The following is a 24990-nucleotide window of genomic DNA, read 5'->3' on the forward strand; positions in this document are numbered from 1 at the left end:
AAGTAGAGTCCGAAATGTCAACAGATCCACGTCCATGTCCGACATGAAACCGTGTTATTGTATCGCAGAACCGTGTGTTTCCACTTGATAAACGGCTGGTTATGACAATGGCAGCCGTCGGACGGGAGGTTTTGTTGCTGACCGTCTTCCTGTTGTTAAACCCCTGCGAACCACAGCGAGCCGAGAGAGACAAGTCGCTGGAGCCGCGTGAGAATGATGACGACGGGGGAGAGCGAGTGAAACAAGTCCCTGTGGAGAAGCAGCAAATACAAGTAAAGCACGATGAAGACGATGGAGTCGATTCAAACACTTCGCAGGTGGACGGACAGTCTCTCAGGTCAGGTCTCACGACATACACCCATCTCTGTAGCATGTAGCCCAGTGTGGTAGCGTCATTCTAAGGGTTCCCGGTGTACAGCAGCCCAACAGCTGTTTTCATTTTGAGGTTGTATGAATAAATGATATATATATATATATATATATATATATATATATATATATATAGTACCGTGAGAAACAGGTCAGTACATAATGTAATAAAGGTGTAATCGGTGCAATTACATTCTTTACTTATTCCTTCTATCCCTAAAAAATGAATATATTATTGAAAATCCATATTGTATAGTATTGTATAGTAACTGGGAAGAAATATTTAAGGAAGACAGACACTGATTGTACGGCTGATCCACATGGGAAAAATATTATGCCCTAATATACATATGTATATGCATATGTATACATACATGTGAGAATTAACATTTGACTTTGACACCCCTAATATATACTGAAAGCATCAAAACTATTAATGAAGTGTGAAATAAGTCCAAACATGTTTTATATTTTCGATTCCTCCCTTTGCTTTGTTGACAGCTCTGCAAACCCTCGGCCTTCTCTCATTGAGCTTCATAATGTATAAATACCTGAAATGGTTCTCACTTCACGGCCTTGTCAGGGTTCATTTGTGGAATGTCTTGCCTTCTTAATGGGGTTGGGACCATCAGTTATGTTGTGCAGAAATCAGGTTAGTACACAGCTGACAGCTGTTAGAATTCATATTATGGCAGGAATGAATCGTCTCAGTAAAGCTCGTCGAGAGAAGGCTGAGAGTGTGCAAAGCAGGAATCAAAGCGAAGGGTGGCTATTTCGAAGAATCTAAAATCTAAAACATGTTTTGAACTATTTCACACTTTTTTGTTTACTACATAATTCTATATGTGTCCATTCATAGGGCTGATGCCTTCAGTGAGAATCTACAATTAAAATAGTCATGAAAACTGTTAAATGAGAAGGTGTGTCCACACTTTTGACTGGTAGTGTATGCATGTTTATATGTATATACCTTAGTTGACTGAGTGCCTCACAACATCATGCTTTTATTTGTGACTGTCTGTTTGCAGCAAGTCCAATGACACAGATAACTACAACAATGAGACTCTCCTCTCCTCTGCCTCAACCATTGTCAAGCCTCCGACCACAGCGCCACCGACCCTCAAGCCCATTCTGCCCTTGCAGACGGGGGTCAAGGCTCAAGAGGAGGAGCAGTCCAACGGGCTGACGATATTCTTCAGCCTGTTGGTCATTGGTAGGTAGCATCTCGGCTTATTGCATTGCTAAGTATCTACTGCTTCAGTCCATTTCAGTGACTGCAGTTAATGACAAAAGTCATCTAAAAAAAACAAATGCACACCAGCCACTCCAGAATGTGGAAGTGGAAGTATGGATGAATCAGGATGCAGATAACGGAGGCTATGTGGTTACACACTAATATGTGAGAGGTCATGTAATGCTTCCTCAGGCACTCAAAGTGCCCATTATGCATGTTAGGTCACCACAGTTTGAGTCAAATGCTCACCACTTTGAGGCTTTAGATGAAGGAAGTGGCATTAAAAATGTATAAGGTTACAAAATATCACCCAGATAAACTTGTGATTGGTTTTCCTGCAGCACCACAAACAGACAGTCATGGCCAGTTTTCCAGGCTAAAAACACATCGCGTGTGGTTTCACTGAAATCGGTTGAGCTTAGCAATAAAACGACTTCCTCAGAAATCAGTCCAGAAACCACATAGAATAATCCAAAATACGACTTCCTGTAAATCCTGTAAATCAGCACTATGCATTTTACTTTTCCCTTCACAAGAATTGACTCAAAGGAAACATTTGCCTTGTCATTTTGATTTAGCTCATTTATTTCCATATTATCTTAATATAAATTCCCACTATTATTGCATGATTTCAGCAGTTTTTATGGTTCTCAGTATTTTCCTCTGTGTTGTTTTTAACGGTTCAAAATGACGTTATACGTATTTAATGTACATTTTTAAAGTGATACCCCAGGAAGACTAGCTATGCTTTTCGGGCCATGATTCTCAAACTGTGGTATGCGAACCTCCTCTGGTGGTACTTGGAGGACAATCAGAAACACTGGTTTACTGTATATACCAGAGTGTGTGATCAGAGGGGAGCTGAGGAATTTTGACCAGAGTGTGTGGACAATGCCGCAAATAACAAAAAACAAAAAGATCATGTGTCTGTTACATTCAAACTATTGTCAAGTGAGTTCACACAATGTTATGTTGGCAGGTGACATTCCCGCACTGCAATCAGGAAGTGATGTGTTTAATGTCAAAGACAGGTGAAGGCAACTGCAACATTGCACTAGAAAAGTGAGACTGTAAACCAGGCGTGTCCAAAGTCCGGCCCGCGCACCAATTACGGCCATCGGTCAGATTTTGTCTGGCCCGCAGCGTATTAGCATATGTAACGTATTATTCAGCTCAGCTGGTAAGGAGTTGTGCTTTGAAATCAGAGTCTTTTACTGCAATGCATTCACCTCTTATTATGATATCTGACTCCAGATGTGAAAGAAAGGCAGCATTTTTTCATCTGTTCACTCGTGCGTGGCTTAGTTTGGTTACGTTGCCTTTTAAAGATGATCATTGTGACAAGGGAAATAAAATGATTATAGAACAGTGCATTTGTATGTAACTTGTTAAAAAAAACACCCCTGCCATAGACCGTATATAAACATCTGGAAGAACAAACTCAACACGTTTCGTGATTTGACTGACGCCGCGATACCATTTCACAGAAGATACCAGCTGTCAATCACACTGGTGCCCACTAGGGATGCTACAGAGGTCTGATACTGGTCAAAATCACTGGATCAGATATTGGACAGATACAAATATAAAATGTTGTGAGTCATGTTGTGGGGTGTTTATTTTTAGAATAGGATATTTGTTACACAGTTGTCTTTGAAATAGCACAAATGTGTTGATAACAGCTTCATAGTTGAGAAACTAGAGCTGAAATTAGAAATGAATAAGATTAGCTCCTCAGAAACGCTATAAATCAAGTGATTAGTCAGATCATTTTCCACTTTCCAGTGGAGTGACCAGCTGAGAGTTCCATCCCACTACGTACGCTTCACTTCACAAACCCGCAGACTATGTCCACTGTCTGAAAACACAAAGAAGCAAAGTTTCACAAGTGAATTCTGCTGCTTTCATGAGCTGAAACCTGTTCATTGTGTGTTGTGACGCTCTTTTATAAATGCAAACAATGCCAAGTTTGAAGCCTGTCAAGTGAACCGTTGTGCGAACAAGCGGACGTTCTTTGTTTGTATACACTTAAAACATCAGTCATTTTACACCTGACTACATCTGTGTCTCAAGTCTCAAACTGTCTGACAAATATTCCTCTCCCAATAAATAAAAGCATGCTGTTGAATTTTTACAGTCAGGAAATGAGGATAGAGAGGTTTTGTCCAGTATCAGACTGATCCCAGTACCAATTATTGCATCGGCTCATCCCTAATTAAAACATGACTGTCCATGGTTCTGTCATAAGCTAACTTGCTGTGATTTCACTGGTGGTTAATGAAGGTCCTGGGCTGATCTGAGTCCCTGTGTCACGGTGGTCTCGACGTGGATGCGTTTCCTCAGTTGTTTTTGCTTTTTGCTCCCTCCAGGTATCTGCATCGTATTGGTACACCTGCTTATCAAGTTCAAGCTCCATGTCCTCCCAGAGAGTGTGGCCGTGGTGTCTCTCGGTGAGTGAGTCTTACATGACACGTCTGAGCCCTATTCACCCACAAGTGTGTGTAAAGACACACAGGTGTACACGTGTGTGTGTGTGTGTGTTGTCATTGTTTGTGGGTGTGTCTGTTTCTGTATCATGTAGAGAGAGGGAAGAGGGAGAGGAAGTTAGCTGGTCTTTAATAACCTCTTCATCACAAGACCTATTTTTTCTGCCTCCTGTCTGAAATGACTTACCCAAAATAAATGTACAACTACAACGGCTGTGTGTATAAAGAAAGCTAAGATGTGAGAATCCAGATGTGTGCTACTGACCGCTGCTCAAGATGATTAACTCCACGGTGGAGTTACTCCTAGAACTTTGAGCACTGGGTAGAAAAAAACATACTCTTAATAGATTTAGGAAGCACGTTTTTTTTTTTTTAATGTAAGGTCATTTTTGGTAGGTTCCACTTCCTCTACATCTCTGTATGTTTGTGTGCAGTTAGACACAGATGAACTCAGTGACACATCTGTCTTGACCCTGAAGGTCTGTCTTTCCTCTCACATGTTCTGTGTCCTCTGCTTACACATCAGGAAGGGCTACTTTTCCTTCCTCATCACTTCCCCTTTCTCCTTCAGTCATTGTCACTGTCCTCCCTGCACTGGTCCATCCCGCCACATTTATATCTGGGTCATTCTCAGTACTTTGATTCTTGAACCACGTCTTATCTCGTTCTTCTTGCCCCTCTTTTTTTACACATCCCTGTGTTTATCTTGCTCTTTTAGTCGACAATCAGCTGTGCAACACGGGAGCTGAGTGCCCAAGAGGACTTACTCAGAGTCAAGCAATACAGGTTTTGTACAGGTGCTTGAAATCCTTGAAAATGTTGTGTTTTCAAGGTTTGAAAAGTGCTTGAAATACTGACTCTATGTCTTTTCACAAAAATAGCTTATTTGCTCTATAGATTGCATATTTGATGGCACAATGATGAAGTAAATACTATAAACTGGGCCGTGTGTATGCGTGACATTTGGAGCATGTATAAATGAATATGAATTTACCACAGCTGCAAGGAAAAGCATTAAAAACAAGGCAATCAGAGATGGCACACTTCACCCCATTCACACAACGAGCCTCTGGCGGCCTCTGCTGGTCAAACTGCCAAGTGTGGAAACACAAACAAGCAGACACACACACAGAGAGCCACCAAAAACAATACTTCTCTCCCCCTCCTCTCCTCTGTCCCCCATTTTGTCCTTTCACCCCAACCAGTCTTGGCAGATGCAGCACATCTCTGAGTCTGGTTCTGTCAGAGATTTGTTCTTCTATTAAAAGGCAGTTTTTCTCTCCACTGATGCTTGTGAACTGTTGGGTTTCTCTTCCCTCTGTAGTATTGTAAAGGTTTCTGTCTTTCTATCTACGGTGCCTTGAGATAATGTATGTTGTGATTTTTGTGTGTACTCACACAGCACTTTATACTTTTATTTGGTTGGTCCGTTATCAGTGTTTTGAATTGATTGAAATTGAGAATATTTTAAACATTTGTTATAGTGTTTGTTTTTCATTGTCTGTCATTTATTGTTGTTTATTGTTGTTTTTACCCATTCTAGGGATACTAATGGGAGGCTTCATCAAGCTCATTGAGTTTCAGGAACTGGCCAACTGGAAGGTAAAGTTTTTGACCTTCTTTTCTTTTTATCTACTCTCCACTGGCTAGATTTTTCTTTAGCAATTAACTAACAAATGCAATTCATGGTGCTTTGTCACAGATGCACACTAACAGCACTCTTAAAAACTACTGGCAAGACCAGTCGTTTTTTGTTTTTAAGTAAAATTCCAGTTTAAAAAATGAAAGATGAATAAAAGATAAGAGTAGGGCTGAACAATTAATCAACATTTTATCGAAATCCAATATTTCTTCAAGCCATAATGTGTGTCAAAATATCATTTTGTAATTATTATTACATATGTTAGTCTACAGACTGAAGAGAACATCTGCACACATATCACACATTAATCCATTGAAATGTGTTTTTTTTAATGAAAATAAGAATAATGATGTAACAATTATCAATAATCATTCCCTCTCATATCACGAATCATATCGCAAACGCATTTCCTGTCAAAATAATGGCAATTACATAAGTGTGTGACGGGAAGATCTGCTCACAATCCAGAGCAAGGTCATCTGTGAGTCACTGTGGAGGTTGACATGGTGCCGTGGTCTCGTATGGCTGCCTCTGAAATGGACTCGTTAAACTTTATTGATCATAAATCACTATGGTAGCAACATAATTCATTCAGAAACATTTCATTTTGATAATCTAATCAGGAGAAAAGTCACCAGGAAAACAATACAACTGCAGCAGAGGGCTTTATCAGTGGGGGGGTGGAACATTTCAAGACTTGTCATTTCAGACCTGAATCCAACAGCTGTTCACTATCTCAGTGTGAAACTAACATGACATTAAAGAGATTTGAAGGCTGCAAAAGCATCCCATGTCACAAATGCAGCAGTTTTATTATGACACTGAGTCTTCATGACACTATTCCAAAAAACTCCAGTTTGCAACCAAATTTAATTCATTTAAGTTATTATCAGACAATGTTCTCTTTAATCTTGCTTTGGGAGGTCTGATACTAAATACTATAAACTATTACGGGCTCTGCAGGCTTTCTCTGTGTCGTTGTTGTGTGAGCTTGTGCCCAGTATTTTTCAGTATTCAGTTGGCATAGTGTGCAGTTTTCATGACAAATGGAAATATCAGTGGGTAACATGTGCATTACATTATTTATTTAATTAATTGAAGGTTCGCTCAGAGTCTGTCAAAGTCTGACATTGTATCATGGTGCGAAAGCTGCAGCTGAGGCTCCACACAGCACCAAGTCCCTGACGAGAAGATTTAACGCTTAAAATGTGAAAGGCTGAATGGATTATATTTTTTTAGAGGGCAGGTCGAACAATTGGCTTTATCAAAGAGTCAATGCAAGATATTTTATCTACATCATGTCTTTAGACAAGATATGGTCTTAGATTTTGCTGTTGTATTGAATAACACCAAATGTTAGAAACTCAATATTATATATTGATTCCAAAACAGGAGTATAATAATACTTTAATGTTAAGCCTAAATATTTGTGTTTGTGTGCAGAATTTGACCATATTAATGGGCAACTTCATACAAACTTAATTATCCTTCATTTAACGTTAACAGCCAAAGAAATAAACCAGTTATTACCTGAAAGGAAAAGTAATAACTGTATTTTAAGCATGTGATACAGCTCATTAAGTGTTTTCATTTACTGTCAGTCAGACTGTGGTCTGAACACCAGATGTGGCTGATGATAGTGTGACAGTACAACCAGCTAAATGGAATCCAGCCATCTGTATTATTATTAGTTAAACCTGTGCACTGTCAGTGATGTCATAACGCGACTCAGTCTCCAGTCATGCAGGAAGTGCTGAACCATTCAATAAACAACTCATTGTAATGATTCAGTTACACCGAAAACACGTGCTTTGCGCGAGTTTGTGTCGCGTGAAGTCATCACAGCAGTTTCACACAGTATGACGACCAGTGTTGTTCTTGGCAGCCATTCTAGATTTAGTCTTAGTCTTTTGGACTAAAATGCTTATTAGTTTTAGTCCAATTTTAGTCATTTCTATATGTGATAGTTTTAGACCAGTTTTAGTTTAAAAAAAAAAGAAAAAAGTATAATTTTTTAACAAATTAATTTAGGTCAATAAACAACATATTTCATGCCACGACGAAACAAGTCGGAGTGGGAAGGCTCGGGGCGTAGGTGGTTTACAGAGACCGCCCCACCCAGACTTGCCGCTTCCCGGAGCTGCGGACATGTGCACTCGCTGCGGCTTCTCCTGCCCACCGGCTGCCCTCCTCACCGGGGGTTGTCGGTGGCTTTCCTCAGTGCGCCACAACTGCGTCGCGTCACCAGGGCGAGGAGCGGCCCATGTAAATCAGGCGCCAGGGGTCGGTGGCAGTGTTGCAACCCACCTGACCCGTCTTACAACACGGACCAAGGGATTTTTAGGTTTTAATTGACAGATTACGCGCACAATATTTTGAACGTCTGACAAACCACACACTAACCTTCACGTCCATTCTCGTCTCGTCGACAAAAACTCACACACATCTCGTCACGTTTTCGTCTTCAAAGATCATCTTCATTAGAGCTGTAACAATGAATCGATGAATACTAAATTAATCAACAACTATTTTGATAATCAATTAATCGCTTCAAAGCTTTTTTCATGATTAAAACAAGATTTCCAATTGTTAAAGCTTCTTAAATGTGAGTATTTTCTTCATTTCTTTGCTCTGGATAACAAAATAATCATTAAAAGTGAATCGTCTTGTTTTGTGGACAAAACAAGACGTCCAAGAACATCATCATTTCCAGCTTTGATGAACACCGATCAACATTTTTTAAGGTTTTCTGATATTTTATGGACCAAACGATTAATCGAGAAAATAATCGTTAGTTGCAGCTCTACTGTTCATCTCGTCACCGTCTCGTTATCGTCATGAAAAAAGGGGCGTCAACGAAATAATTTTGTCATCGAAAACAACACTGATGATGACCCTGCCCACGTTGAGGAGGTTCTATGAAGCGATGGAAAATGACGTGATACCAAAATGATACCAAACCAAGTGGATCTGAGCTGAGTAGAGCCTAGTAGTGCTAGAACTGTATAATGGAAAGGCCAATAGTTCCTGTTGGACATGATCAGAACGACTGTGTATGACTGATTTGGTCTTTACAAGCTCAGAAAACTGCATTGCACACATTCATGCAGCACTCATTCTATACATTACACATCCGTCTCACACACATGCAAAAGTGTTGCTTCATTGAAAACATGCTGTTCTTATGATTGGTTCGTGATGCAATTTGCACCGCAGCAAATTCCCCCGTAACCTCCGCACTCATCCAACAACCCCTCCCACACAACCTCAGCCCAGCCCAGCAACCCAGTTCATGTGCAGTCTGTCCTCCCCATGCTGCAGTTGGCTTTTTCCTTTGCTGCCTCTGCTGCAGTCATTCATTTCCTGCTCAGTGTCCATCACATATCTAATCTCTCCATCTTCTCTCAGCACCTACATCCATAGTGACAGTCATTATTCTTTGCTTGATGTGTTTTTACCCTGGATCGCAGCCTCTAATTAACATTCCTTGTTCACTGCCATTGAGTGAAACAACAAATGAACTACAGAGGTATACAGAGGGATATGTAGAGTGAGTGGGGGGGGCAGGAAGACAGGACAGGTTGTGTCAGTGTTTCATGCACACAGGGGCTTATTGTCTGTCAGCCAGGGGGCCTCTGGGTGTAGCTGATTCCTCTGCACTGGTAACCAGAGAACCCCCGACAAGCCCATTCCCACTGTTCATCCCTGTCCTGTGGATCTTATATACGTCGCCTCACTTGTCCATACACACAGTGGCTTCATGATCTATTATTATTGCTGTACAGACTCACTAAAACTGTCAGGGGGGAGATGTTAGTGGAGACCTAGGCCGTGATGTAGATCCATTATGGCTGACCTATTTGTATTTGAGAAATCCCTGAAGAACAGGACGCTCTGAGTAACAGCCAGAGGCAACCATGTCATTTTATCTGCTTCTCCTTTTGCAAATGAAACCTTTAAAAAAAGTGCAGTTTTTTTACAGGTTACATTTAAATCCCAACAGCAACAGAAACTCTGTTTTCAAACCACACCCAGTTGGCAGGTGAATGTGATAACTCCCAGAACGTCTTTCTCCCTGACACTGGGGGGAAACCTTCAAATATCCTGGTGTTCATGGCTGATGATGTGCCCTGAAACTAGTTTTATCACTTTATTCAACAGACATGTCATTATATACATATCATAACAACCTCCACACCAACAAACATATAGACACATGCAAAAAGAATGTGTTATTCATCTATGGAGGTCGGACTCGACCATAAATCTAAAGATCACATAACACACACAATCTGACCTTTGATAAACGGTAAACAAGTATTATTCAGGTTCATGCAAGCATCTCAACAGCCATCTGACAAGTCCAAATAATATGATGAAGTCAATGAATGAATAAAGGCTTTATTTCCAACATGTGAATATAATACACTTTAAATAAAACACAAAATTGTGAAAAACAAACAGAAAAAAGAAAGTGAAGAAAGAAAGTAAAATAATAAAACATGTCTGAAAAGGAGTAGGAAGAAGCCAACACTTATTAAATCCAGGTTTTTTCAGGTTCAGAATGTTGGCCCTGATCTACCGTGGGGAGTTTGGCCTCAGTGGGGAGAGGCACAGCAAAGGCAAAGCACCTTCCATGCACCATATTCACGTGACTGACACTAAACAAACCAAAGTAACTCACAAAGTTCCATTTAAAAAGTTATTTTAGACAACACTTGAGGAGTGTAAAGAAGCCCAGATTGTGCAGTTGTACACGACACTGTTAAGATGGACATGTCCCACTTCAGCATTCGACCTTGAACACACCGCAGCATCCACTCGTGAAGCGCTATGGTGTCTGCTCCACGGAAGTGACGTGCGGGGAAACCCGTAAAGGGAGCAAATAATTATAATTATTCATATAATAATTATATTATTACTGATGTGTTCAGGCCTTGTGAGGACATTTTGTCAACTTTAAAGGGCTTTTTCAGGGTTAAGACCTGGTTTTAGGTTAGGGTTAGGCACTTAGTTGTCATGTTAAGGTTAGGCTAAGGATCAAGGGAATGCCTTACGTCTATGATGTGTCCTCACTAAGATATAAAAAGAGGTTTGTGTGTGACAGTAAAAAGGTTTGCAGCTGTAGTCCAGCTGTGCATGTCTGAGATGCACCTTCTTCAATCTCAGGTCTTTCTTCATTCCTGACCCTTCACCTCACCTGAAGAGTACAAAGTCCTGCTGAGATTGAACATTAGCAGGAATGGTTAAGCTGGCCATTCCTTTCCTTTTTGAAAGTATAATGAGACAAAGTAAAGCGGAACATAGTCTTTTACATTCTACAGGCCGTTCTGTAAGTTCTCTTCTCCTGTGGTCGAGATGTTTCTGAGAGCGATAGTGAAGTCTTTTGTGCTCAGACACGTGAGAATAGGTTGTTTTCTATGAAGACACATTTTTGCAGAGGTAAAATCTCCAGAATCCTGTAGCACCTGAACATTCTTTACAACAACAGTGTATATTTATGTAGTATTATCGTTATACATGACATTAACATACTTTTTTTTATTTTATTCAAGGAACATTTTTAATGAAGAGCTTAGGGGCCTAGCCCAAAGCCTGATTGGAACACCTGAATTCAGTACTTAACCAGTGTGGCCAAATATTTGTGTCCATATAGTATATATACATTATACAAACATTTAAATTTAACATGACTCCTGAATCACTGATGAAAAATCATGTTCATTTTATGACTTCTCCCACAATGCACCATTCAAAATAACTATAAATAGTCATAACTGTAGCACTGTTAAAGAAGGATGTGATCATTGTACAGTACTGATATTAGTTAATAAGGTTAAAATCTTCTTTTTAGCTGATACACCAGTGACCGCTTTATAAGAACTGTTCAAAATGATTAAAAAAATATGGTGGTCGATGGCTGAACTGTACAATAGCAGCCAGGATTTGCACAAACATACACAAAATGGTTGAAGGTATTTTGCCACACCTGTTAAGTATTGAGTTCAATTGTTTCCATCAGGCGTTGGGCTACGCCCCTTATATCAACTTCAGCATGCTATGCTTCCAACAGATGTAGAGGAAGAGCCTCTCCTGTTCCAACATGACTGTGCCCCAGACAGGTTTGGTGTGGAAGAACTTGACCTGACCTCAACCCTAACCCTAACCCAGCAGCTTTAGGATGGACTGCAGCAGAGATTGTAAACCAGGTCTTGGCCAACATCAGTGCCTGACCTCAGAATGAATGGGCACAAATTCCCATAGAAACACTTCTTGAAACAATCTTAAGGAAAGTCTTCCAAGAAGTGTGGAAGCTGTTACCAACTCCATGTATTTGAATACGCCATTACAGTTGTTAGGGCTGCAATGATTCTTTGTTTACGCGATTATTAATCGATGACTCAATTAATGGTCAACTGATCCATCATACGGTTTGAGAGATTTTTTACAAAATGAAAACAAGCTTTCTAATTTCTATGCTTCTTAAATGTGAATATTTTCTGGTTTATTTGCACCAAATAACTCTGGCTGTCAATGACGTCGACAGACGTCAATTCAAATACAACTGTTCACTGCCGGTGATGTCTGATGAAAGTCTAACCTTTCTTTTGGTAGTTTGGGTGTTTACGTAGTCGTAGAACACACTGGGTCTTGGACAGTCATTCAAAATGCTGTAGAACACTTGACAGTTCTGCACTGAAAATGGCCGCCAGCCAATGAGATAATAAAGAAAGCAGTACAACTGAATCATAGTTGCAGCTCTAGAACTTTAGCTACAACTGAAATTGTAGCACTCTTGCAACATCTAGTGGCAGTTAATACACACATATACCCTTCATCTCCTCTCAGTAGCATGTTTCTCAAGCTCAGAACATGCACGCTGTCACAGCAAAACACCTCAGGCAGCAGCCTGTCCTCACCAATCTCCTGTCATCTGCCCGTCTGATGGAATAACGTGCTGTCTCCTCAGCAAAGCATGATATATATATATATATATATATATATACAAGAAGACAAGAAACTGTCTTAGAATTTAGATATCATCATACACTGCCTGGCCAAAAGAAAGCCCAGTGAGCTGGCTCAAATGTAGGTATAAAAAGGTGAATTCAGTTTGTTATTTGCCATAATATAAATAACAATAACATTTTAGGTTTGCTTTATGTAAATAATATATAAGAACACAGGTGCTCTAATACGCATGTGAAGCACTCATTCTATCTTTTTTGTCTAAAGGAGGAGGAAATGTTCCGGCCCAACATGTTCTTCCTTCTGCTGCTGCCACCCATCATCTTTGAGTCTGGATATTCTTTACATAAGGTATTACTGAGGAATCTGTTGATTATTGTCTCTATTAAGCCATCCATAAACTGTTAATCAGTTCATCACTAATCAGTTAATGAATGAATTGTTCCAGTCTCAGTACAAACCAGCAAACACACAACAAAAATAATGCCTGAATTAATTTACACTTTAAATGTCTTTTCTTTTCTCCTTTGACACAATTTACACACTGCACAGAATATTGTAATTTTTCTCTTTTGTAAATCATTTCTTCTTTCTTCTTTTTTTATACACATTCCTGGTGTTGTTTGAGCTGTATTGTGATTTGATTGTGATTGTGCTCTGCAGTGCTGACATATAATCACAAATGAATGTGCAGATGCTGCCTGGTAACTCACAGCATGACGTTGTTCTTGTTTTCATTTTAATGCTGCCTCCATGTTATGCAACAGCATGTGCCTTCTATGTCATGTTGTAGTGATGAAGTTGTGTTCATGTACAATCAGGGGAACTTCTTCCAGAACATTGGTTCCATTACGCTCTTCGCTGTGATTGGCACAGCCATCTCAGCCTTCATCGTTGGAGGAGGCATCTATTTCCTTGGCCAGGTGAGGACTTTATTAGCTTCTATGAACAACTCAGAAAATAAAACAATGTATACTTATTTGTTTTGATGAAATATTATTGTTTTTAAATATGGGGGTTTGGAAGGAATTAGTTGAATTGCTCTACATCTCCATCAATACTGTTTTTTGTTGTTTTTTGGGTACTTTTTCCTCCAGCAGAGAGAGTCTACTTTCTTAACATAACTATGGATAATAGGAAGTGGCCTCATTTAACCTACTGTATGAGGATATGATTAGTTATTTATGTACTGTCACTGTGTGTGTGTGTGTGGACGCTTTAATGAATGAATGAATGAAATGAATCAATTAGTCAGCAGTATAACCCATATCAACTGTTACTTAACACTTATTGACATAATTAGCTGTGGGTTTTTAACTGTGGCTGCTGAAGGTTTACGGGCGTTACATAGTGTCGTCACTTCTCTGGCACTGGATGATCTTCTTAAGGTTTGTTTTCAACAAAGTGAAACAAACAGACAATCAGAAAACCCCCACCCACCCCCGTGAGCACACGCCGCCGCCCACACCTCCACTCATGTCACAGTTCTCTTTACATGAAAAATGTTCATAATTGTTACATTATTAACAGTGCTGTTGGCAGTAGAGTATTATTGACACACAGTAGAGTGAGATGAAAGTGTAATAATGTTACATCCAGTAGTCTGTCAACTTGATTGGGATTGAGTGTGACTCTCTACATTATTTACATTTACATTATTTCATTATTGTGGATGAGAACACGAGACTTTGTGTTTATGAGAGAGCTCATGGTGCAGTTACTTGTCTCTTACTGCAGCAGTGGCCACTATATATCTATGGCCTTATATTTGGGCCAATGTGAGATTTTGAGCACAGAAAAATATATTTTGAAGAGGAATTATACGCGAGCAAAACATCATTTCATTTGAGCAAACAGAAATATATTCTGTACTCGATACATGTATTTGCATGTTTGCAATTATTCATTTTAACGTGCAATAATAACCCTCTCACAAACTCTGCAGACCGCTCTCAATCTCTCCCGTCTGTGTGCGCTCAACTTTACCCGAAAATCACATTGTTCCTTCACGAATGTGTCCCAAATATAAGGAGATATATAGTATCTGCAGAGAAAGATACTATATATCTTCCTACCGCAACCATACATGCGCGTAATAATAGTTTAAATGCAAATTTAAACTTTAAACCTAAAACATGGTTATTATATATTATTTGGATGTTGGTTGCTTGTCTCTCTCTGTTTGGCATGAATTCTTTCTTCATTGTTTAAAGTGGTAGTTTCTGTGTCACACATGTTTGGACTCTACTCACATGTAGAGCTGTACTTGACCTCATGTCTGTTTCCCTCTCAGGCAGATGTGATCTATAAGATGTCCATGACCGACAGGTGAGTGTTGGTTTTCTTACATCCCTGTCAATAACAACAGTCAATAACAATAATACTATAACAGTAACAGAGGATATTCTGCATAGCATATTAAATAAAAAGGGTTTATCTACTAGAACAGAGCTCACATGGAAAAACATGTGTCCACACTCCACGCCCATGTGTTCACAAAAACTTTGGATCAGTATTTTGCAGATGTTTGAATCCCTGTGGGTACACAGTGTGTGTGTGTGTGTGTGTGTGTGTGTGTGTGTGTGTGTGTGTGTGTGTGGGTGGGTGTGGGTGGGTGGGTGTGCGTGTGTGTCATGCGTCATTGCCTTCACCAAAGCAAATATTTTGAGTCTTACTGAGAATTACTTAAAAGATTTGAATGACATTCAGGGGAATTCAGGACATGGGCCGAGAAAGCACTGATTAGATTTTGGGAGGGAAAGTCCCGAATGTAGCTACTACAGATAGTTGTTGTTGTCCCAGCAACAACAACAACAACAATGTTGTTGCTGAATGTACTGAATTACCTCCACATATATACCACTCCTCCCTATTCTTCTGCAATAATCCAATCTTAACATTAGTCATTTTAGCGAGTACCATTTTTGCCAAACGTTGCAGTTTGACCAGTGCTATTTGGGTTTATAAACCATCCCCTACTTTATCATCTGTTGAAGAAAGCCTGAAACTCCTGATTAAAACCATAAACCATACATAAACATAAGGAACATGCTGACTGGTGTTAGAAATACAGGGAGAAGAAGGCTCAGTTTGGAGTCACTGCCCCCTACTGGCCATTCAAGAGAAAACCAGTTCTGGCTGAACTTTCTGCAGAGGTCATGTTCACTTTTTGAGAAGCACTGCTCGGGTCTGTGCCTTCTCAGTCACTGGTGTGTGTTAATTAGCTTCATGACATCCCATTGATTATGTAGGTGGATATGTTGTTGTGTGTGTTTGTTTTTTAATTCTGTTACCATGACATCACTCAACCTTTACAAGCTCATCAATAATAGCACAAGTGATGTTGGTCATGAGACTGTGTGTGTGTGTGGCAAAATGGCTCCACAGCATCACCTAGACAATGTAACAAGCAAAGTGTCACCGACACACATGTTTATCAGGATTAAAAAAGTAAGGACCCGTTTTAAAATGTCTTTTTGAAAGTATGAAAACATGACTGTGCACTTCCTCCTGTCCCGCTGCAGCTTTGCCTTCGGCTCACTGATCTCGGCTGTGGACCCTGTAGCAACCATTGCCATTTTCAACGCCCTCAACGTGGACCCGGTCCTCAACATGCTGGTGTTCGGTGAAAGCATCCTCAATGATGCTGTCGCCATCGTCCTGACCAAGTAAGACTCTATCATGGCTTGTTTTTCCTCCACAGCTCAGTCAGCACAGTTGCCCATGCATGATATACATTCAGCTGCCACTTTATTAGGTACACTGCTGCTGTAGCTCAGCTGCTTCAAGGTTCCACATGTTTAAGTTACAGTTGCCTTTCTATCATCTGGAACCAGACTGCTCAGACTCCTCGGATCTCTGACCCAGAGGAGATATTTTCTTTTTTGGACCTTTGTCTGTTGTTAACCATGTTACACTCAGAGTCACTTCCTCAAAATCACCTTTCTTCCTCATGTGATAGTCAGTTTGGACTTCAGCAGCTCATCTTAACCATGTCTGCACTCCTAACTGCATTAAAAGGCTGTCATGTGATTGGCTGCGTTAACAAGCAAGCATATGCACAGCTGTTTTTATATTGATATAACAATGAATCATTGTCTTACCTGTGAGGTACAACTATCGATACACCAGTGTCACTACTTCAGGACTCCATGAGGTGGCGCTTATCATAGGGCTGAGAGTAACTCTAATAGCAGTTAAATGGCTGAAGGAGCATCATTTTGTTTACTTTAGTTAGATTGTGTGGTGATTATCTCTGATTGGTTAATGTAAAATCGTTTGCATGTACAGTATATCAGCTAGTGTATTGCGAGTATTCTTTTTGTGCATTTTTGTGTATTTTTTGTGTATCTTATCAGAAAATCAGCTGTCTAGTCACTAAATGACAAAACCCCCGGGGAGGGCTATATCTATATCCTGACATGAGTCAAGATTTTGGATATGGTTATATCCTGATAGGGTCTCTGATGACTTTTCCTGGTTAAAGGCTGTTGCATTTATAATCATCATGTTTATTATAGTTTAAAAATAGTCACTTAATAACGCTTCTTTAATTTTCAGAATACTTATTTGTGCTATAGCAGAATTTGACCATATTTATCAATTTCATTGTTTCTAACACGTAAATATCCTTCATTTAACAAAGCCACAGAAATAAACCAGGTATGATGTGAAATGAAAGGTAATAGGTGTATTTTAAGCATGTAATGCAGATCATAAACACTAGATGTTTCATTATTATATTTGCAGTGTATTGTCACTCTCCTTTGAGAAGCACAATCATCTCAAAAGAAAATGTTTCATGAGCTCAGAGAAACAATCTGTGTGCAGCTTTATAGCCACATACTGTGTATCTTGTATATCGAGATATAGCCTAAAAATATCCACATTATTATGTATAAGCGTTACAACAATATTGATTTGATTTATATTGTGATTTTTTCTTCCTGGTTTGTTCATCCATCATAAAACTGGTTGTGTAGCTACGGATGTAACCGTCTATTCAAAGTATCACTCTTTGTTATTGTGCTTTTTGTCCATATTTGAGACCCTGGCCCAGGAACACCTTGTCTGCACACATCGCTGTCATCATATCTGCTGTCGCGGTAATTGCCCCGTTGCTGCTATAGCTCTCCTACTCACGACCAGCTAAAAGTGCAAAGCGATCGTGTCCGCACGCCTCCACAGAGGAAATGAATGCATGAATTATAGATAGGCTGAACAACACTGGCAATTTGTTGATAGCACCTCAGACAGAGTTTCCTGGAAAGCTGCACAACAAGATTAGCTCATTCTTTTCATTGCAGCCTCAAAGCTAATTGCTTTACTTGGCTGCTTGTAAAGAAGCATTTACATCGGATTATTAATTACAATGTGCTGTCCAGCTGTTTGTCAGGATAATAGTCAATTATTAATAGAATTTGAATATGACAGCTTAAAGGGATAGTGCCATTTTTAATTAGGGCTGTATGAGGTACCTATAGAGCTCCAGATGACGAAGTTTTTTATTCTATATTTTATTCTATTCTAAGTCTAAGATGCATTCAGTTCACTGCACACTTGAAATCCATGGAGATATCGCGAAACATGACACATATCTGACACCTTATTTTTCCCCTGTCATGCTTGTTATGAGTTTGGAAGCAGCCGGACATTATCCCAGACCTGCAGTATCCTGACATCTTCCACTTCCTGATTAACTTCCCTTCATCTTCCTCCAGAGAGTCACTGAAAGTTTACAAGAGCCTGGAGGGAAACCAATGGACACAATCTGGCATAGCATAGCATAACGTTAGCAACGTTGAGGTGCAGACTACCGCGAGGTAAATCTGGTCTGAGTCCATGATTTATCAAGAGTTAATCACAAAATCTGTTGCTTGAGTTTCATGGCTGACATTCACCTCCACCGTGTCTCTGGATCTGTGGAGATCCAGTAAAATGCTCTCCTGTTAGCCTGTAGTCACAACATCTATCATCATCTCCACTTTTATGATGAAAATGAGACAAGTTGTCTGACGTATTGCCTGGTTTATGTGTTGTTTTTAGTCAGGCTTCCTTCTTCTTACCAACGATAGGTGATGAGCTGATGGTGCAGAAACAAACCCCTCTGTCACAGGACTCCGAACAAAAGGGATTTTTATTTGGTTACAAGTCAGGCATCAGACCAATGGGTTCCTGCCGAATCTGTGAACCATTCTGCCTGCAGGTCCATACTTTTAAGGGTTTCTGTAACATCCTTATCTTAAACCCCACATTTAACGGTTCCCCGTTTTCCTGGGAAACAAGTTGTGTCAGCTCATTCTATACATTCTCACGATCGTCCATCTTAGGTGCACAGGTTTTGACATCGGTGCCATTTGGTCAACACAGGAAGCATCAGTGCTTCTTTGACAAGCATTGTTCAGGACTGGCATACAGACTTCTGTTGTAACCAGATTGTAGTTGATACAGAGTCAACTCTCTAATGAGGAAGTTCCTGTTTACTTCTCAATACACATCTCTAACACAGTCGAGACAAATTAGCTGAGTCAGATACTACACTTGTACTATAAATTGTGGTACATGTAGAGGAAGCTTGCGTACCACTAAATCAGAAATACTGTTTTACCATATATACCAGGGTATGTGATCGGAGTGGAGCTGGAATTGTGTATAAAATGAAACAAATATCAAAAAATAATAATAAATGATGTTGGTGATAGTGGTGTTACTGCGGTATAATTCTTTGATCCCTCACTTTGTGAGTTCACCCACTGACACAGAAATGAACAGTCTATCATTTTAATGCTAGGTTTATTTTAACAGAAAGAAAATCCAGAAAATCTCATAAAACAAAAGATTTAAATTATTTTGCAATTCACTGAGTGAAATAAGTATTTGACCCCCTATCAAAACATGACTAAGTTCCTTGTTGGCAGTACAGAGGTCAGACAATCACCAGGTCTGCAAACATCTCAGCAGGGATTTTGGACCACTCCTCTTTGCAGATCCTCTCCAAATCCTTAAGGTTTGGAGGCTGTTGAAGCTTCAGCTCCCTCACAGATCTTCTACAGGATTTAGGTCCAGAGACGGGCTCGGCCACTCCATGACCTTCATGTGCTTCATCTTGAGCCACTCCTTCGTTGCCTTGGCTGCATGTTTTCGGTCATTGTTGTGCAGGAAGACCCATCCACGACCCATTAAAATGACTGTCATTGACAGTCATTTTATGTTTCTTCCATTTTCTAATTATCGCACCATCAGTTGTCTCCTTCTCACGCAGCTTCTTGTAGCTCATTCCAGTACAATGTCACAAAATATGGATTTTTTCTTTGTCCATAAACCAAAGATATAATGTTACACTTACTTGCAATTCATCGATTACTAAATTAATCATGGACTCATTTTATTATCGATTAATTGGTTTGAGTGTTTCTTAGTAATTAAAAGGGAATTTTTCTGGATCATTTTGTTCTTCACACAAAACAAGACATTGTCATGTGTGAGATACACCGGTCAACATTTATCTTGATCAATGAGGAAAATAATCTACAGATGAGTTGATTAAGGAAACACATGTTGACGTGTAAGATGCCATCAAGAAACCTTCAGAGAAAACCATGAAGAGCCTTTCAGACTCCACGTCCTCTCAGTGGTGGAGTGTTTCTGCCCTCTAGGGTCAGATACAGGTACAACAACTTGTGTATTCTTTCTCTCGTCTTGTGTTTCAGCACCGCTGAGGGTTTCTTCTCCCGTTCAGACACCAACTCCACGGTGACAGGCTGGGAGATCTTCCTGCAGGCACTGAGTTACTTTCTGAAAATGTTTTTTGGGTCCGCTGCTCTGGGAACCCTCACTGGACTCATCTCGGCTGTTGTATCCACACTTCATTTGTGTTTGTGCACTTAATATTCCTGTCCAGACTCTTCTCCCTCTTCTCATCTGTCCCTCGTGTCCTCTTTCACTACGTCCATGAACCTTTCATGTTGCATTATTGAATTTGCTTAACTCTGTGATCAGTTTCTGAAACACTTTGACCTGAGGAAGACTCCTTCCCTGGAGTTTGGTATGATGATCATATTTGCATACCTACCGTACGGGCTGGCAGAGGGCATCCAGCTGTCTGGTGAGTACACACACACACACACACGCACACACTACTTAATACTTAATAATACTATTGCCAAAAAACATTTTCAAAACCAATTTTATTTGCCTCAACTTGACTGTGAAGAAAATATAACATTTGATAGATCACACTTCTTTCAGCTTTTATTTCCAGGTCTTTATATGAAGATATGTTAAACAAGCTTAGAGATAGCCTTGTTAGTAATGGAACGCCACATTTTAATGTGAGCAAACGTATAGACTTGAATGAATGAAATTAATTTAAATGAAGTTTAAATGAATTCTGCTTGGTTCTTTGAATGTTCTGTTGAAGTCAGTGTAGCAGGGTACAGGTTACAGTCTACTCTAGCTCTGTCATCATTGCTCGTCTTAAAGTGTTTACAAAGTGCTGACATTGCGACACATCCGCTTATTGCCGCACACTTGAACATACAGTATGTGAAATGGTTTTTGGTACAGTATATGACCCTGTTGGTGAAGTCCCATGTTTTGTCTCCACCCACAGGGATCATGTCTATCCTGTTTGCTGGGATCGTGATGTCTCATTACACCCATCACAACCTGTCTCCCATCACTCAGATCCTCATGCAGCAGACGCTGCGCACAGTCGCCTTCATGTGTGGTCAGTGAAGTTCTTCTAAATCTCCCAGGACTACTTTTTATTTTCCTTTTGGAATAAAACCTCATCTTCCCACTTCTCTTTCTCCAGAAACATGTGTGTTTGCCTTCCTCGGCCTCTCCATCTTTAGTTTCCCACATAATTTTGAATTCTCCTTTGTCATCTGGTGCATAGTAAGTGTTCTTGTCATATTTCTTTGGAAGTGGTCTGAACATTGAAGTTGAAGGTGTGTCCGTGTCACAGCTGCCGTGCTTCTCTCTGCAGGTCCTCATTCTTCTGGGTCGAGCAGTGAACATCTTCCCTCTCTCCTTCCTGCTGAACTTTTTCAGAGACCATAAGATCAACCCCAAAATGATGTTCATCATGTGGTTCAGTGGTGAGCTGACACCAGGGTGTGCTTGTTGTACTGGCTCAGAGAGAAGCTAGAGAGAAGGATATGAAATGTGGTGTGAGGTCATACACTTCTGAGGAACATGTCAGTTAGAAACCACTTACTTCTCCAGAGTTCACTGAAAATAAAGAGGGATTAGATTAGATTAGATTAGATTAGCTCACAGAACACAGGAGTTAAAGTAGCTCAGTTGTGTTATTTTGTGACTTTAGTGTTTGAACACAATCACTTCCTGTGATTCAAGTGGACATACATTGTTCCACAGTGTTGCTTCATGTAGCAGTTCCACCTTCTTTCAGGTTCCATACATAAGCACCAAACAGGACACAGTTGACTTGTTGTCTGTCCACAGTCTCATTTGTCTTTGTTGGTTGTGTGTCAGGTTTGAGAGGAGCCATCCCCTATGCTCTGAGCCTTCACCTGGGCCTGGAGCCCATCGAGAAGCGGCAGCTGATCGGCACCACCACCATCATCATCGTCCTCTTCACCATCCTCTTCCTGGGGGGCGGGACCATGCCTCTCATCCGCCTTATGGACATAGAGGAGAGCCAGACTCGAAGAAAGAGCAAGAAGGACATCAATCTCAGCAAGACACAGAAAATGGTAATGAATGGAAACACACACACACACACACACACACACACACCAATGATTTCTGCTGTCAGTCACTTCTCCTTCATCCCTCTCTGTGACTCCACCCTCAGCACTGTCCTGTCATTTTGACTCTTCCTCCCGTCCTTCCTTCCTCCCGTCCTTCCTTCCTCCCGTCCTTCCTTCCTCCCGTCCCTCTCACTTCACTGGTCATTAAGTGTTGATCTTCCTCTCCTCTCCTCTCCTCTGGTCTCTCCAGGGTAATACCATCGAGGCTGAGCATCTATCAGAACTGACCGAGGAGGAATACGAGGCTCAGATCTTCCAGAGACAAGATCTGAAGGGCTTCATGTGGCTCGATGCTAAGTACCTGAACCCCTTCTTCACTCGAAGGCTAACACAGGAGGTGAGACCCAGAGAAACACTCCCTCCTCATTCATGTCATCACATGTTTCATTGATTTCACGTCTTTTTAATGTAGATTAACAAAGTAACACAATGGGAATTGTCAAGATTGATTGTGATAAGACACATTTAGAATAGATCAAAATGTGCGATTCATCGTGAGTGAACTATGACATTAATGTGATTAATCGTGATTAAATATTTGAATCGTTTGACAGCACGAGTTTTGATCCATTAGTGACAAATAAAGACAATTAATAAAAGTACAACACAATGACTTACGAGCAGTACACAGTCTTTCCTTCATCAGCCCTGTGGTGATGTGTGTGTGTGTGTGTGTGTGTGTGTGTGTGTCTGACAGGACCTGCTGCACGGCCGGATCCAGATGAAAACCCTGACCAACAAGTGGTATGAAGAAGTTCGCCAGGGACCGTCAGGCTCTGAGGATGATGAAGACGAGGCAGAAATCCTGTGAGGTCAACACAGACTCTCTGTGTGTGTGTGTGCGCGGGTATTACTTATGTTGTGGGGACCTAAAACTGTTTACACAGTCACATTATGAGGACTTGTCTTCCTTGTGGGGACAAAAATCAAGTCCCCACAATGTAAATGACTACATTTTAAGATGAAGAAATGTTTTAAGGTTAGGTTGAAGTGTGCGTGTGTGTGCGTGTGCGTGCGTGTGCGAATGTGTGTATGCGTGTATGCGTGTGTGTGTGTGTGTGTGTGTGTGTGTCTGTGTGCGCGTGTGTGTGTGTGCACGTGTGTTCGTCCATCTGCTGAACAGGAACTTTATGAGGAGTTTGTTGAGTAAAGATTTAGTTCTTAAGGGAACTCAGTAGAGGAAAGTAGTGAAGTGTGAAGCAATACTCGAGCACCTTATCACTCTTGTCATGTGTTGCTTTGTTGCACTAGTTTATTTGAGTTGTGTTGGAACATTCACAGTTTGGTGGAGTTTGACTTTTTAAAGGGATAATTCAGGTGTCTGTGTCAGAGGTGACTGTGTGCCCTCTGCTCCAAGAACCACCACCTTCATGACTCTGAGAACATCGAGACTCTGGCGGCCTCTGTTGGTCATGTTGGCAAGTGCAAGTGTGGAACACACACACACACAAACAAACAGACAGACAGACACACAGAGCCACCAACAACAATACTTCACAGTGAGAAACAGGTTTTAGTGACTTAAAGGTACAGTGGTAAAGTCTCATGTGACAGCTGAATATCTCTCACCTGACTCAGAACCTCTGTAGCCTTCAGTTACTTATGTCTAGTTTGTCCCTTATGGGCTGTTGTAGAAACATGCAGGTCCCAAAAACATTTCATTGGCCAAATGAAACAAAGTTCACCTGTTTGTGTTACACACTGCACCATGAACTGATTACATACTTTACAATATGTTGTATCGTGTTCTCTCTCACTTGACTTTTTCAGCATTTTCCCACTGATGTGTAAGCGCTCACTCTCCCACACCAAAGTCCAGTGATAAATGCTGTGTTTTCAGCTCACAGGGACACAGGAGCTGATGGTCTCCTGCTGCCTCGTGTGGTGACTTTGTGTCACTTCAGTAAATCTGAGAGAACAATTACAAACACAATAATGTAGTGATGGAGGCAGCGGTGAATCAACAGCTCCTGTGTGTGTGTGAGTGGTTTACACGGTGATCCAGACCACAGCCTTTTGAGAAGAACATGAACAGGAATGTTTCACAGAGAGGAGTCGCACAGAGCCTCACACACACACACACACACACACACACACACACACACTGATATCTGCATGTGGAATGTTTCATCACATACACAACATAATGTATGTAATGGAGAGTAAATACAACCCTCCAGCAACTGGTGAACAAAGAGAAACTGTCAAAGTGAGTGAAACAAACTAACGTCACTCTTTATTATTAATGATGAATTATCACACACTTTGTTTTGTAGTTAATTTGTAGTTTTTTGGTCACGACACTGTCACTTTGTGGTTTTCACTGTGGATTTCTAATGAAGTTCCACACCAATGAATGTGTGGGTATAACAGGGAATGTGGTCTGGTGAATGTTAATATATATATTTTTTCTATTTATTCCTAAACTGTGCTGTTTTGTTGGATAAATGCTTTTTATTACAGGCTCCATGAGCTTGAGGAGAAAAATATCTATAATAAATCACATTGACATCA

The 24990-nt window shown here is 40.5% G+C and overlaps 1 protein-coding gene across 1 annotated transcript; it reads left to right on the forward strand.

Moving 5' to 3' along the window:
* Window positions 1-24990, forward strand: slc9a8 (solute carrier family 9 member 8). The gene is made up of 16 exons (XM_058643204.1): window positions 1-337; window positions 1398-1582; window positions 3973-4053; window positions 5633-5691; window positions 12968-13051; window positions 13522-13623; window positions 14994-15028; window positions 16225-16368; window positions 20410-20554; window positions 20699-20804; window positions 21312-21428; window positions 21516-21598; window positions 21690-21801; window positions 22199-22419; window positions 22667-22813; window positions 23174-24990. Exons 1-16 carry the CDS (start codon window positions 102-104, stop codon window positions 23285-23287), a joined length of 1971 nt encoding a protein of 656 aa, XP_058499187.1. The 5' UTR covers window positions 1-101; the 3' UTR covers window positions 23288-24990.

Source organism: Solea solea, chromosome 11 (assembly GCF_958295425.1).
Source record: "Solea solea chromosome 11, fSolSol10.1, whole genome shotgun sequence".
In the NCBI taxonomy this organism is placed as follows: Eukaryota; Metazoa; Chordata; class Actinopteri; order Pleuronectiformes; family Soleidae; genus Solea; species Solea solea.

Bases quoted from the DNA above. Each gene is read 5' to 3' on its own strand.
- slc9a8 (XM_058643204.1), top strand. From the start codon at position 102: ATGACAATGGCAGCCGTCGGACGGGAGGTTTTGTTGCTGACCGTCTTC. The intron at 13,052-13,521 runs GTATTACTGAGG...ATGTACAATCAG, and splicing joins CTGGATATTCTTTACATAAG to GGGAACTTCTTCCAGAACAT. The intron at 21,599-21,689 runs GTAAGTGTTCTT...TTCTCTCTGCAG, and splicing joins CCTTTGTCATCTGGTGCATA to GTCCTCATTCTTCTGGGTCG.